Source organism: Guillardia theta (assembly GCF_000315625.1).
Source record: "Guillardia theta CCMP2712 unplaced genomic scaffold GUITHscaffold_64, whole genome shotgun sequence".
In the NCBI taxonomy this organism is placed as follows: domain Eukaryota; class Cryptophyceae; order Pyrenomonadales; family Geminigeraceae; genus Guillardia; species Guillardia theta.
Window position 1 is genome coordinate 133,069 of NW_005434610.1, and position 15,396 is coordinate 148,464.

The following is a 15,396-nucleotide window of genomic DNA, read 5'->3' on the forward strand; positions in this document are numbered from 1 at the left end:
AGCTTGATCGATGGCGTATGCTTGATCTGCAAAGTGACCATGGCTGACACAAACCTCCTCCTGCTACACATCCCCTTCCCGCTCCGCTCCTCCTGCTCCTCCCCTCCGACAAGTCTCAGCACGTCCTGCAGGCACCGACAACTCTGGTCGAGGTGGGGGAGGGGCAGATCTCGCTGCATCATCTCCCGCAAAAATTTCTTCCCTTCCTTGCGGCTCAGCGCTTCCTCCAGCTCATCCACCCGGCACGTGACCGCCTCCTCCCCCTCTCTCTCCTTCACCGCATCGAAGAACGTCGCTGCGACATGGCCCACATGCTCCTCCGCCACAGCGCAAGTGAATTCTTGCATGCAGCAGGTGGTGATGGAGGAGGAGGAGGAGGAGGAGAATGCAAGTTCCACTGCCTGCTCAGGGAACTGAGACCACAGCAGCATCAACTTCGGCATGGCGTCGAGAATTTTTTCCTTCGCCACCTCCTCCTCTCCCGTCAGATACCCAACGTCCTTGCACGCCCGAGACACGAGCTGCTCAAAGATGTTCTCCCCTTCCTCCTTCCCCTGCAGCTCCGTCGTCACCCGTGGCACCGTCTTCCCGAAGAGCTGCCGCAGCGTCTGCTGCTGCCTCCTGCTCCTCCTCAGCCACCACCTCTTCCACAGCGGACGACGATGCCGCCATTGCAGGAGGGAGCAATCCGCTCCTCCTGCCGTCAGCAGCCACAGGTCCTCTCCTGCCCACTCGGCTGCCGTCACCGCTCCTGCATGCCCGGAGAAGGAGCGAGGGTATGCCTCGTACCAGGCCGGCATCGTGCTGGGACCTGAGCCAGGGACACCGGAGGAGCCGGCGAGGTAGCAGGAGCGGAGGAAGGGGGAGGACGGGACGCCGACGCAGGGGAAGCGGAAGAGCTTGACGGTGAAGCGATCGAGGAGGGAGGAGGAGAAGACTCCCTTGCTGTCTGCTCGCACAGAGAACGACTTGGTCGCCTCCTCCTCGATGTTGACGGTCGAGCTCCCCAAGCAGCGCCACGCGAAGGCCTTGAAGCGAGTGACTGCCTGTTCCTTGCCCAGGAAGGGATCCGGGAAGTTGCCGATGCGGATGAAGTCAGGGGCGTAGGCGCAGGCGACCACGTCCTCGAGGTAGGAGACGCTGACTTGCTCGATGTGGTGCAGCTTGCTGCGAGGACGCCAGATGGATCGGAGATGCCAGCAGAGCTTGCAGGAGGAGGAGGACCAGTCGAGCGAGGACAGGCGGCTTGTCTCCTTCACCATGGTTCCTGCAGCAGCATGCCCGTGCTGGAGGAGACGAGAGTTTACAGCCCCCGAGTAGCGTCCGATCCCCGCAGGCCTGACTCTCAACTTGCCAGCAGGATGGGAGAGGTTCTTGGAAAGTAGCCGCACAATCCCATCCCGCTGCTGCTGGAGGAAGTGAAGGGTCTGACCTGGGGAGTTCTCGTCCACCAGATGCCAGTATAGGATCTCCCCTCCTGCGTCGTTGCTGCGGAGGAAACGAGAGTCGACCGAGAAGTCTAGATGAGTGACGCTGGCCGTGTGCCCTCTGCAGACGGCTAGCCATGCCACCACTACCGCATCCTCCCCTGCCGCGTCCTGGATGCTGTAGAGATCGATGAGGCCCTCGCTGCTGCCCACGGCCATCATGCAGCCCTGAGGATGAGGTGAGGCGGAAGAGAGCGAGGGAGAGAGGGAGAGAGGGGGAGAATGAGGGAAGGGAGGGAAGGATTGGGGAGATTGGAAGGAAGAAGAGAAGCAGTGGAGCAGACAGTTCGAGCAAGGAAGGAGGAGGAGAGATGCAAGGAAAGAGGAGGAGGAGAGGGAGAGCAGTGGGAGGAAGAAGGAGAGAACGAGAAAGGGAAGCGAGCAAGAAGACAGCAAGGGACAGAGGAAGTCAGACCGTTGAGGAGAACTTGATATCACGCACGTCGCTGCTCCTGTCCTGAATCTCCACCATCAACGACGACAAGTCTTGAGCGTCCAGGATCGAGATCGTTCCCATCCTGTGCCCTACGGCCACCCAACGATCTGCCCCGAAGCGCGGCGGCGATACAGCCATACAGGTCGCTCGCCTCCTCCACTGCCGCTGGTCCTTCCCTGTAAACCCAGGGAGGTAGATCGAGTCAAGGAGGACGTGCTGGTAGGGGTCCCACTTGCAGAGGGTCCCGTCCTCCCCGCAGGAGAAGAGGACGGAAGTTTGCTCCTCCCTTCTCCTCCAGAAACTCCGCCCTAGAAGCTGAGCCTCTGCTGGGATCCCCTCCTCCTTCATGAGCTGTGCAGATGTGAGGAGGGAAGAGACGAGGAAGAAGACGAGGACTGAACCAGGAGGGAAGGGAGGAGGGAGGGAGGAGAGTGAGGGACAAGGTCAAGGTTAAGGACCAAACACACCGATGACGAGGACGAGGACGAGGACGAGGACGAGGACGAGGACGAGGACAAGGACGAGGACGAGGACAAGGACGAGGACGAGGACAAGGACGAGGACGAGGACAAGGACGAGGACGAGGACGACTTACCTTGTCAAAGTCACATTGAGCGACATGTTGTGTGATGTGAGGAGATTTCTATGAAAGAGGGTCAGCCGATCTCCATGGGAACTTGAGATGTTTCGGTGATTGAAGATTCCAAGGATCAGTTGAAAGCAACGGTATGAAAGAAGATGGTAGTAAGCGTGTTGAGGTTTGAGGAAACAAGATTCACAAGAAAGTCAGGAAAAGCTCGACGAAGGAAACTAAGGAGGAAGAGGAGGAGGAGCAGGAGCAGGAGGAGAACGTCAAAAGCAACGTGCACACTGCAAACAGAGAGAACAAGTCAGGAAACAACTCACAGTCAACGCGCGATTCTTGATCGCGAACGCCTCTCTGACCATCTTCCAGTAGTTGGGCCTCTCCCTCATACTCCTCCGTATCCTCTCAACAACACAATCGTGCTCGTTGGACGGCACCCGCAACCTCAGGAGCATGTTGTAAGTCACATGCACACCCTCCTCGTCCTCGACCTGCAGGAAACGTCAGGCAAGCAGGGAAGCAAGCACCTGATCGCCGACCAGGAAGGGCTGGACGTCGTGGAGGACGATGTGGCGAGTGCTGGTGTGCGTGATGGTGGAGATGACTTGCTTCAACTTAGTTTGCATCCTTGTGTTGAGAGCTCCGCGATACACCAGCACATCACCTGACTGCACACAACAACCAACGACAGATTTCTCTGACTTGTTCTTTCCTGTCAGTCTCTGCAGCTTGCGAGTGGACGACCTGCCAACTTCTCATCAGCAGTGGAAGTCTTGAAAGCTGCTGACTGACCAGATCGGGTCCCGATCATGCTGGATGGAGCGAACTTGAACCTGAGGAAGAGGCACCGGGGTCATGACCTTCACGTCTTTCGTCTCCCATCAGCACACCTGGACCAGCCCCGTCTGCTTCGCATACCTCGCGTTGGGCAGCCTCGCGTCCTGCGGCCAAGGTGTCAAGGAGGTTCCAGCAGCGAGCTGCGAACTCACGTCGAGATCGAACGTGTTCATCTCCTTGATGACAACACTGGAGCGGGAAGGCAGGTTTCTTTCCTCCATCTTTTCGATCCTTCCTCGCACGTCAAAATCCGCAGAACTCAACATCATGGGCAGAAGAGCAATCTCACTCACCTGACCTCTGGAGTCTGGAAGGATCTATCCGCAATCATATACTCGAAAGGCTCCACCTGCTCCATCCATCACTCCCTTAGCAGCGCATGGAAATCAAAAGACCTCCTGACTATCCTGACGGAAGATCGCACTCTTTTCTTCATTCTCCATTTCTCTGAAGTCGTTGACAAGCGGATCAAAGATCTTCAACTCCCCATGTGGGTCGGGTCTCATGACAACAACGTTTCCCTTGCATGAGGTTGTAAGGACAAAAGCTTCGCAGATCTGCCGTCATACCTCCATCACGCTATCCCTCGCCACTTCTCTCGATTCCATGAAGGGGAAAACCTTCATAACAACCTCTGCGATCTCCTGCCCGCTGCTTCCATCACCAACAACATGCACGTGCTCCTATACAACCAGGTCACTCCTTGGGGGCAGGAAGGCACCAGCACCGACCTCTCCGAACATCCTCACACCCAAGTTGAAGTACAAGGAAGCAGTTGGCAGCGAGGCAACGGCCCTGAGGTACCCAGTATGCCCGTCCACCAAGACTTGCGGCCTCAACTTCCCACTCGCCACCAACGGCTGCATCGGCAGCCTCACGATCTTGTTGTTCGAGAGCCCCACGAGCAAACTGCCATGACCGTCGTAATCCAGTCGGCTGGCGTACAGGGGGAGCAGGACGTTGGGGTTGAGAGGGACAGGGCAGACGTCTACCGCAGACTTGGCAGCGTTCGCCTTCCACCCCCTAGCTACCAGCTGGTCCACGACGTCCGCAAGGTTCGCCTCGAACATCTTCTCCCATGCAAAGTCTCGCAGCATCTTCTTCCTACTCCCCCGATCGATCGGCTTGCTCGGGTCAACCTTCCACCCACAGATGTGCCCCTCCACGTCCGAGGACACCAGCAGCCCCTTGTGGCACCCCATGGACTCTGCGAGAGCATCAGGATGCAAGTAGCTCACGCACTTGACTGCTCTCCCCGCATGCCCCATCCAGTACCTCGACCCTCTCCCCGCAGCGATCTTGGCCGACCTGTTTCCTACGAACTCAAGGTTCCAGTCCCCTGCCTCCTCCTTCTGTTGAAAGAAACACAAATGACCGTCCGGCCACCCGCAGACCAGGGAGGAGCCGCACGCTGAGTCAGGGTCAGGGACAACCGCTATGCACTCCACCATGCTCTCCTCCATCGGCCGCACTCCGACCAGCCACCTGACTCCCTCCACATCCTTGGAGAACTGACTGTTCAGCATCGGGTGCTCCCAAACCTTGATCTCCTTGTTGCCGCATGCCGCGAAGCCGCACACCGTAGGCGCCATGTGGAGGATGGTCGCCTTGCCCACCTGCCCCTTGAAGAGGACGGAAGGAGGGTCGTCTTGCCATCGGTAGCAGGCGAACCTGTGGAGCTCGTCGTCCCCGATGCACATTATGTATTGCCCGTCCGCGCTGAAGGAGAGAGCAACGATGCGGAATTCACAGAAGCCGGACATGACAGCTTCCGGCACGCAGGAGGAGGAGGAGGAGGAGGAGAAGACTTTCATGGGAGACCACACGGCGACGGAAGGGTTCATGGAACCATGGGACGAAACCTGTCCCGTAGCAACCAGTGTCCTCTGCGCATTTACTGCCATGGAGCAGATCTCCCCGTCATGAAAGATGAAGAATTTCTGCTTCCTCTCTTCGATGTCCATCACCACACCTATGGAGGACGTGAAGTATGCTATCTTCATCCCGTCCACCACTCCTCCCTCGTTCGCCACGAAGAAGAGGTTGTTCCTCGACGGCGCCATGCGCGTCTCCGGGCTGTGGTCGTTGTGGAGCCATGCGTAGCCGTCGTGCCCGTGGTACCCGTACACCCACTCGAGCTCGAGCTCGTTCTCCGGGGGAGCATGGTGCCCCGGACTCTCCCGCCATCTCTCATCAGGGAACACCTGCGTCTTGCAGAAGGTGTACTTCTCTCCCACAGCCGGGTCCTCCTCCTGCTTCTTCTTGTGAGGGAGGAGATCGTCCTTAGGGAAGGAGGAGAAGGAGAGGCTGCTCTTGAGGCTCGTTGCCCTCTCCCTCGTGCTGACGATCCTCGAGCGAGCTGCTGCTGTCAGCTTCGAAGGATCGTAGAGGCCGGCAGGCGCCCCTGTCCTTCCCTTGTTCATGGCGAATCGAGACCGAAGGAGGGAGCGACTACCAGGCTAGTGCTCCTTCCTTCTCTCCCTCCCTCCCTCCTTCCTCCTTCCCTCCCTCCCTCCTTCCCTCCCTCCCTCCCTCCCTCCCATCCTTCCGATACCCGGCATTTCGAGGCTCTACGGGCTTTCCGGAGGGACTGAAAAACAGGGAGGAGGCTGGGGAGGAGGCGGAAGGATGGGGGCAGAGTGGGGAGGGATGGGAGCGAGAGGAAGGAGAAGGGGCATCGAGGAAACGATGAGAAGAAGGAAGGTCAGAGGAAGGGATAGAAGCTCGACAACAAAGGCGATGATTGTTGTACCATGAGGTAATTGCAAGAAACGTTCGTTTTCGAAGCTATTTCACTGTTTGCACAACGACACTGCACAAGAGCTTCTACAAGTGGAGCTCCTGAAGCCGCCACTTGCCCTCATGATCCCACCCTTACTTCCCCAGCATACATCACAAAACCTCGCCGCCATCTTTTGGTGAGCATTTCTCTATTTACACCATCACAAACATATATACAAGAATCCCATCAGACGCGTGCCGATCCGCCCGCCCCTCACACGAGGATGCTCGCTGTCTCCCAGTCAACTTCGATCGGGATGCTGCCGGAGCCCAGGGCAAGGAAGGCGTACGTTAGAGGAGCCAGCATGAGGAGAAACCCTGCGCGCCAACGTCAGTCCGCTCCATTCTCCTCATCGCGTCCTCACCAAGGATGGGGAGGAGACAAGTCTGCAGATTGTCAGGCTCCATAGCGGTCTCGCTCACAGCAACAGCTTCCCGCTCCTCGAACAGGTTGTTCTGCTTCAGCACCACCCGACCCTCCGGCCTCAGGGTCATCGTGTCCCTCATCGTAAAGCCGCCATGGCTCCAGCGCTTCATGTCGCTCCTCCGCAGCTGCAGGCTGCATGCTGGCAGCGCCATGAAGCCGTCAACGCTTCCCATCATGTCTCCAGCTAAAGAAGCGAAACAGAACACAAAACACCATCTGTTCATCTTGCTTCTAGCAATGCTCGTCTTCACAGAGATCTTGCAGGAACTGATGTTTGTAAGAGCTTGTCGAATACCTTCACACACTACCCTGCAAGAAAACCAGTGAGGGGTGATCAACAGAAGCTGTCTTTGCAGAGCAGCAAAAAATCTGCTCTTGCAGAGCAAGATGCGGAACAAAAGGGAACCAGCGCGTTGAACATTTGTGTCGCATGCAGCAACAACATCAAGTAGCGATCGATTGGCATTCGATATCACCTTCACAGTAACTAACTAAAGCGTCACATTGGATGACAGAGTGTTGCTCTATCGCACTCGCTACAACATGATAGCAATACGGCAGCAAGTAGCGAATCGTATCAAAGTCATTGCGATAACGAGCAAGAATGTCCAAATGAGGTTTGTAGGAGTAAGCGTCTGAAGCAGGTAGTAACAAACAGCAGAGCGCGATCTTGGAAAGAAAAGAATAGCAGAAAGAGAGTGCAAGAGCAGGAGTAGGAAGGAACAGGGATAAGAGAAGGGCAAGGGAAGGGCAACAGAAAGTGCGAAAGACAAGAGGCTGAAACAGAGACTGAAGATAGACAGGAGTGAGAGACTTGGAATGAGTTGAAACTTCGGGGTCTACAAAGAGGAACGGCTGGCCATCGGAAACAAGGAGACTTGGGGAGGACATGTGAAGTCCAGGGCAAGCAGGAATGCAAGATCGAACATGTCCATAAAGGGAGAGGAAGGAATGAGGAGGAGGAGTACAAAGACGGGATCTATGTGCTCAAGTGGTGGGATGGGGAACGAAAGGGGGCGATGGGCAGTTGAGATGTTGCATGTGCTTTCGTGGATGCGATCTCCCCAAAATCGGGGAAAGAGACGTTTTCACCAGATATTGGTGCTAAATGCAAAATATGCTTCAAAATTATCAAACTTGTTTTCAAATTTGATTATTATAGTATCAGGATTTTAATTAGGCTTTGAAAGACCCCTTCGTGGTATGCTGCCTCATAAGCCTTTGGTCTCATTTTACTCTTGTCAGCCCACCCACCCTACCCATTCTTGTTGGAGAACCTTTTGAGGACCCCAAACATTAGTTACCCCACCCCCACATTATAGTGTAATTACCCTCTAAGTCGTGCTGAAAATTTACGGTATAAATACCCCCACCCTGATCGCCATTAAATTTCCTCTGAGTACCGGTAACAGACACCCTATTACGAATGTTGGATACCTATAAAACATAGGGAAACAAAGGGGTAGGGGGGTCCAGCTATACAACGTACCTGTAAATTCGGGGTAGGGGTAGGCTGAAATCACGGGTTAATATGATTGAGAAAAATAGGGTAGGGGTAATAAGACCAGGGGACCTTTGCATGGAGCATAGAGGGGTACTAATAAATATACTACGGGTACATTTGAGATGCAAGAAGAGGGTAGTAGGTGTTTGGATTGAGTACCGGTTAATCTATAGAAATCGAAGGTGGTGGGGTAATGCCGGTCAACGGTATGCAGGTGAGTGGATGGAGTTGGAACGGGGAGGGGAGGGGAGGGGAGAAGGACAGGCAATCAATGGAGTATGGATCTGAGAGTAGAGCCGTTTGAGTGTTGCTGGAGATTGCACATGCTATGTGAAACAAAAGCCCTGATGATGTGAAGTTTTATCCTGATGTCCCTACTTGATAGCAAACACTAGAATGGAAATTGTGGCGAGGAGGACATGAGATGTCTTACCGACACTGCACCAACTCTAACGACTCAAGATTCCGCATTCAATCATCCTCTAGGGGCTCCAGAGACCGCCAGGTAATATCTCCTCCCCTCCCCTCCGTCCCTCCTTCATCCATCAACCCACCCACCCACCTCTCCATCTATCTATCCCTCCCTCCTTCCTGTCTGGCGATCTGAGATGCCCGAGCAGGACATAGGATCAGGTGGTACTTACCTCTGGCGACCTTCGCATGCACGAGCAGAACCTGAGCCCGTGCTGTTGTTCAACTGCTTTCCGAAGCGAGTAGATGGTCTGCGGGAACCAGAAACAAGGAGAGGCAGATCCGCAGCAAGTTTGAAGAATGAGAGCGGGCGATGGACACGAAGAGACCTGGCTAGCAGAGATGATGCAAGGTCTGTTGTCCTCCCCACAAGACCTCTCATTTGATGTTTCCTTTGTCAAACTTTCAGATCTTCGATTGCAAGCTTTCAGCGATCACACAGGTAGATCTCCTCCTCCTCCTCCTCCTCCTCCTCCTCCTCCCCCTCCCTTCAGCTCACTTCGCCATATAATGGCAGAAATTCTTCATGCACCTCTCTCTCGTCCCCTGTTACATTCGCCGCTTCTGCTCCTGTATTGGTTTTTAAGTGGTGTAGCAGAAATCTCATGGAGTTTGTAGCCAGTGCAAAGCGCAAGGGCATGACAGAAGAGTCTCTAACTGTTCTCAGAGAAGAGGTGAACGAAATTTGCGCTCCCTGCTGCACATACTTCTCATCCTCGCATCTTCCAGATCCAAGAGATCGGCAAGGCTTTACAAAAACTGAATCAGGTGCACAGAAAGTCCTAAGTCTTCCTATGGGAAAGTTTTTGAAGACAACCAAAGTCAACTTCAAGGTTTCAGCATTTTTATCATGGTTCGAACGACCTCTCGGCCCGTAACAACAGCACATGTCCTAGACGAGCTTCAACCTTTCCCCTTCAGTGCTTCTTAGCTGACCTTCGAGCTTTCACTATTTTCCGCTGCGGCACTCCGTCATCCTGACTAGGAGCTCCACCCCCGAAACCCCCTTGCGGCGCTCCTCCTCCAAACCCTTGACCCCCGCTGCTCCCGAAGGCGGCAGGTGCCTGCTGCTGCTGTGCTCCTGCCCCGAACGTGAAGGGAGCGGCAGCTGACCCAAAGGCTGCCCCACCTCCGAAGGAAGGAGCAGAAGACCCGAACGACGATGCCCCAAAGGCCGAAGAACTTGCGCCAAACGGCGACGGAGCTCCCCCACCGAACGGCTGCTGCGACCCACCAAATGCCGGAGCCGAGGCGTTGAAAGCGCTCTGCCCTCCTCCAAAAGTGAAGGTAGAAGACGATGCTCCGAAGGCTCCAGTAGATCCGAAGGCCGACCCCCCGCCTGTGCTGCCGAAGGGAGGAGCTGCCGGGTTGCCAAACGCCGAGCCGGTCGAGCCGAACCCTCCGCCACCGAAGGCAGGAGTGGAGGTTGTGCCTGACCCTGTGCTTCCGAAGCCAGAGGGCGCGCTGCTGCCTCCGAAAGTGAACGGCGTGCCAGCAGCTCCGAAAGCTGAACCCGTCGGTGCCCCGAACGTGAAGGGTTGGCCAGCCGCCGAGGATGGAGCTTCGTCTGACATCATCCCTTCATTGCTAGAACCAGCCTTGGCAGCGTCAGCTGCTGCGCTCGAGTTGCCTGCTCCGAATGTGAACGGAGCGTTAGTGCCACCTGTTGACCCAAAGGCTGGGGCGCTCGACCCAAAGGCTGGGGCGCTCGACCCAAAGGCTGGGGCGCTCGACCCAAAGGCTGGGGCGCTCGACCCAAAGGCTGGGGCGCTCGACCCAAAGGCTGGGGCGCTCGACCCAAAGGCTGGGGCGCTCGACCCAGAGGCTGGGGCGCTCGACCCAGAGGCTGGGGTGCTGGACCCGAAAGATGTGGGAGCACTCGAGCCGAAAGCAAAAACGCTTCCAGTCGACGCGATCTTATCGCCCGCGGCAGAGGATGCAGCTGGAGTGCTGCCGAAAGAAAACGTGGCTGGAGCTGCACTGCCTGTCGAAGACCCGAAGGCGAAGACTGAGGACGAGGCCGAACTGGCCGCGGACTCTTGAGTCGCAGGCGTACTTCCGAAGGAGAAGACGGCTGGAGTTTGACTGGTCGATGTGGAAGATTGAGACGAGCTGGCGCTGGACCCTCCGAACACGAAGGCAGACTTGGACTGTGGTTCCGACGCGCTGGCTGACGTTGGGGGAGCAGCCACATTCGAGCTTCCAAAAGTGAAGACACTGCTGGAGCCTGATTCTGACTTCGGTGCATCCGAGCTCGCCGCACTGGAGTTGCCAAATGTAAACACGCTGCTTGATGAAGCACTTTGTGTTTCTGCAGATTTCAAGGGAGCTGCACCAAACGAAGGCGTGGTTGAAAAAGAGGAGGACGAGGATGCACCAAATGAGAAAGTCAGTGGGGCTGAACCGCTTGGAGCTGGGGCAGAAGTCTTTGCTGGCTCACTTCCGAAGCTAAAAGTAGGAGGCTTTGTAGATTCAGAAGGCGCCGAGTCCGTCTTTGCTGGATCGCTACTTGCTCCCTTGCTATCGCCGCGCTCCTGCTTGTCCTCCTCGTCGATCTCTTTTGACCCTGTCGACTCAAAGCCCACGTCCACCTTCTTCGTCGGCCACTGGAAGGTCGTAGGTACCCCGCTCTTCCTTGCCATCTCCTCGTACGCCTTCCGCCTCTCTGCCGCTTTCTTTGCTGCATCTCCGTCTGCATCCTTGCTCGCTGCTCCGCCATCTTCCGCCTTTGACACCTTGCTGTCCTCCTTCTTTTCGTCAGTGCTGCTCTTGCTCGCTCCAAACGTAAAACCCCCACTTGACGACTTCTCGCCGCTGGAAGCTCCGCTCGACCCAAACGTGAAACCTGGTCCGGCCGCCGTAGATGTCGTAGTCTCAGTCGCCTTGGCACCGAAACTGAATGTCGAGGACCCTCCTGTAGACGCCGAGGTCGATCCAAAGCCAAACGAGAAGCCTGATGAGCCGCCTCCTGCCGCTGGCTTCGAGCTGGAGGCTGACCCGAACGTAAAACCTGAGCCGCTGCCTCCTGTACCAAAGCTGAGGCCACTGCTCGATCCCGCATTCGACGTCCCGAACGTGAAGCCCGATGATGCGCTGCCTCCTGCCGCCTTCTCTCCGCCGGTGGCTCCGGGCTTAGGAGCTTCACAGGACATGCACTTGTCCTTGGCCTCTGCGTTGTTCATCGTCAAGCACTCTGTGCATCTCCACTGCCCAGGCTTTGGCTTGAACAATTCCGATAAAGGAACTTGTCCACCGTTTGAGTTTTGGCTACTTTCAGCAGACTTTGATGTGTCCTTGCTATCGCCGCGCTCCTGCTTGTCCTCCTCGTCGATCTCTTTTGACCCTGTCGACTCAAAGCCCACGTCCACCTTCTTCGTCGGCCACTGGAAGGTCGTAGGTACCCCGCTCTTCCTTGCCATCTCCTCGTACGCCTTCCGCCTCTCTGCCGCTTTCTTTGCTGCATCTCCGTCTGCATCCTTGCTCGCTGCTCCGCCATCTTCCGCCTTTGACACCTTGCTGTCCTCCTTCTTTTCGTCAGTGCTGCTCTTGCTCGCTCCAAACGTAAAACCCCCACTTGACGACTTCTCGCCGCTGGAAGCTCCGCTCGACCCAAACGTGAAACCTGGTCCGGCCGCCGTAGTCTCAGTCGCCTTGGCACCGAAACTGAATGTCGAGGACCCTCCTGTAGACGCCGAGGTCGATCCAAAGTCAAACGAGAAGCCTGATGAGCCGCCTCCTGCCGCTGGCTTCGAGCTGGAGGCTGACCCGAACGTAAAACCTGAGCCGCTGCCTCCTGTACCAAAGCTGAGGCCACTGCTCGATCCCGCATTCGACGTCCCGAACGTGAAGCCCGATCCTGCCGCCTTCTCTCCGCCGGTGGCTCCGGGCTTAGGAGCTTCACAGGACATGCACTTGTCCTTGGCCTCTGCGTTGTTCATCGTCAAGCACTCTGTGCATCTCCACTGCCCAGGCTTTGGCTTGAACAATTCCGATAGAGGAACGAAGGAACTTCCGGAATCATTCTGAGGAGCAGCAGTTGACGAACTTGTCTTGGGATGACCGTTTGCACCGGTCGACACATCGACTTGATCTTGTCCAGGTTCAGAGAAGGAGTATTTGGTGCCTGATAGCATCCTTCCCATTGGCTGACTTTGCAGTTCCAAACTTTCCGGCTCAGTGAAGTTAAACTTGCTTTGGCTTGCATGGACATTTCGCTTTGGCATATCTCCATCTTTCATTGCATAACCTCGGCTCTCTGACATAGAATGTTCATTAGCAGCGGCCTTGGCACTGGCATCAGGCGAATTTCGTGCTTCAACAGCCCAGGCCGAACTGAAAAATCGAGAAGAAGGAGCGGACCTGTGTTCGAGCCAAAGTGAGTTCCTGTGCAACAGGAAGTTGATTGCAAAACGAAACAGCAATACCTTGAGTCGGAGGCTGGAGTACTAGTATCCTTGATAATCTCCAATATTCTTTTCACAGTTTGAGTTGGTTGATGTGACAGCCTTCGTCGTTGTGTGGGTCGCGTCCTGACTTCGTTCACATCGTCTAGTTGAAATTCGTTCAACGGATTCAGCTCAAGCACACCAATAAATATACCTTTGCTCGGATGTCTATCGTTCGGTGCAGGGCTGGGCTCCGGTGCAAAACTCTCCCTGTTGCGCTTAGTGCCCACATCTGTCATGTAGGAACCTTGGCGATTGGCCGAGAAGGAGGGGGTTGAATATGCCGAAGGTATTCGAGGAACACTACTATGAAACGTAACATTCGACCTATTCTTTGCAGCCATTGAAGAATCGGGCGGACGGAAGCTTGCATTAGTTCTCTCTGGCAACAAACGCGCCGAAGGAGACAACGCAGCTGTAATCGGTGCCAACGCCCTCTCCGCATACTCCTTCGCCGACATTCGGCTTGAGCGCGATACAGAATGATTGCCAATGGGGGATTCGGTGAGAAATGTTGAAGAAAGAGTCTTTTCGTCGTTGCTATTATTCGTGATGACCATCATTGAGGTGTTGTTGATGGTTGAGTTGTTGGCATTCATGGTCTTGTTTTGCATGTAAGGGCTTGAAACGTTCAGAAACGATGCCTCTCCAAGTCCACCCATAATTTGAGATGATCCAGTCAGTCGTGAGAAGTTGTTTGAATGGTATGATGTGTCTGGCTGCGAGCTCTGTAATGAACAAAATCGGTACAGAGAACCAACGAAAAGACGCTCTTACCATCATGCTATTCTTGGCAGTTTTTGTCCGCATGACTGCGATGCGAAAGGCTGAGGGTTCTCCATAACCATCCAGGTCAGTTCTTTCATTTGAATACTGGAAAGCGAAGAATAAATCATCCAAAGCAAAGCAGGAGGCAAAAATGTATCTACCACATAGTGCTTGTTCACAAGGTTCGCAAATTTTTGAGCTAATTGCCTTTTGCGAGCTCGTTGCTGGCTCCCCATGCGACTGACAGTCATGGCTACCTTCAAGGGGTCCATAGAGTGAACAGGTCTTGGCCTGACGATAGAAGGTGTCACGATGTTGAGCGCCTCCTCATTACCAAGTCCAGTCTCGTGATCGTGAGACTCAGTCCTGCTGTCACGACTAGTGTTCACTTGAGCAAACAAGTTAACAGGACGTGAAGGTTGCCGTTCAGCATCTGCTTGAATCTCATCGTGGAGGAACCGTGAGTCGGAAAGAGATTCTGAAGTGCTGTGCTGCACATTGTGGTTCCGTCCCAACATATCAGCAAATGCCTGCAGCGATGGGTCTCGATTTTGTCCAGCTTGGTAATGAGACATCGAGGGTCTAAATTTTGAACTCTCTGTGTGCTCTTCAGACCTGGACACAAATAATTATTGGAGCCCCACATGAGGGCAAAGATACTCACATAATCACTACTTCTTCGGCGAAGTCTTCATCATCATCTTGAGGCTCTGAATGAGCCTCTGACTTCCTCCATGGAGAAAGCCATGATAGTGCTCCTGATATCAGTCTACCGGGTGTGCGAAGAAGGCTTCCTCCCTGAATGGGCATTAACACAACAATGAGGGGTGAAAGGAATCTGGACAAAAAAAGGTGACGGAGAAGGAACTAGAAGGAACAAAGGGAAGTGTTGGGGGAGTCGCAAGTAGCGAGAAGCTAGACATGGCAACGAGCAGCCCTACCTTTTGAGTGCCTGATGTCGTTGGAGAAACAGCTTCACTTTCTCGAGGTCGATCGTATGGACCTGGCCGATGTTTCTTGGCTTCATGCTTGATGGCTGGCATGCTGCTCTGAATTCCAAGAACGCTAGCACCCCGCCGTATCAAGAAGCTCGAACGATTTTCACTGAAAATGCAGATTCATTCAGTTTGGCGTAAATCATTGTCAAAATACAATATCATGATCAGATGTGCATCAGAGATGGTATAGTTGTTTCCATGACATCAGGCGTACTGCCACACACCATGGTTGCAGTCTGCACATAAGACAACAGCAGAAACATGGGAAATAACAACTGGTATCGAAGAAACACTGCTATCAGTAGACGAGAACATCCCTTCAGTCAACAGCATACACTAGCCCTTCTGGCCTTCTAGAAGAAATTTCTATTTCTGTCCTGCTTGTCCTCTCTCCATCATGGCTCTTCGTCAATTGTTATAGTTGACATCAAAAGCAACACACTCCCTGACGGCTCCATGCAACAACCTCCACCCCACACCCTCTATCTGAACTCTCCCCTCCCCTCCTCCCCTCCGTTCTCCTCGCGCTATACCCGCCATTGCCCTCTGTGCCTATCACCCAAATATTGGCGAATCAAAACATTACTAAACTACTAAGATATGCGCCAATATTTTAGTACCAATACGCCAACTCTTTTGTACAAGCAAGCCACAAG

At 54.6% G+C, this 15,396-nt stretch overlaps 3 protein-coding genes across 3 annotated transcripts; 1 reads left to right on the forward strand and 2 right to left on the reverse strand.

The window, feature by feature from the left end:
- Positions 1-178: 178 nt before the first annotated feature.
- Positions 179-5,769, reverse strand: GUITHDRAFT_113068 (hypothetical protein; the record flags this gene model as incomplete). Its single annotated transcript, XM_005827724.1, has 13 exons — positions 179-202; positions 279-1,655; positions 1,903-2,274; positions 2,519-2,566; positions 2,830-3,000; positions 3,049-3,253; positions 3,302-3,342; positions 3,400-3,450; positions 3,499-3,577; positions 3,640-3,695; positions 3,742-3,867; positions 3,916-4,029; positions 4,078-5,769. The coding sequence occupies 13 exons, from the start codon at positions 5,767-5,769 to the stop codon at positions 179-181; spliced, it is 4,356 nt and encodes a 1,451-aa protein (XP_005827781.1).
- A 513-nt stretch (positions 5,770-6,282) lies between these two features.
- GUITHDRAFT_154005 (hypothetical protein) lies at positions 6,283-6,865 on the reverse strand. The gene is made up of 2 exons (XM_005827725.1): positions 6,493-6,865; positions 6,283-6,445 (listed from the first exon to the last, which is right to left on the reverse strand). Exons 1-2 carry the CDS (start codon positions 6,728-6,730, stop codon positions 6,342-6,344), a joined length of 342 nt encoding a protein of 113 aa, XP_005827782.1. The 5' UTR covers positions 6,731-6,865; the 3' UTR covers positions 6,283-6,341.
- A 3,311-nt stretch (positions 6,866-10,176) lies between these two features.
- On the forward strand, positions 10,177-10,395 carry GUITHDRAFT_52871 (hypothetical protein; the record flags this gene model as incomplete). The annotated part of the gene is made up of 1 exon (XM_005827726.1): positions 10,177-10,395. A coding segment is annotated over one exon (219 nt), but the record flags the coding sequence as incomplete, so codon positions are not given.
- Positions 10,396-15,396: the final 5,001 nt, after the last annotated feature.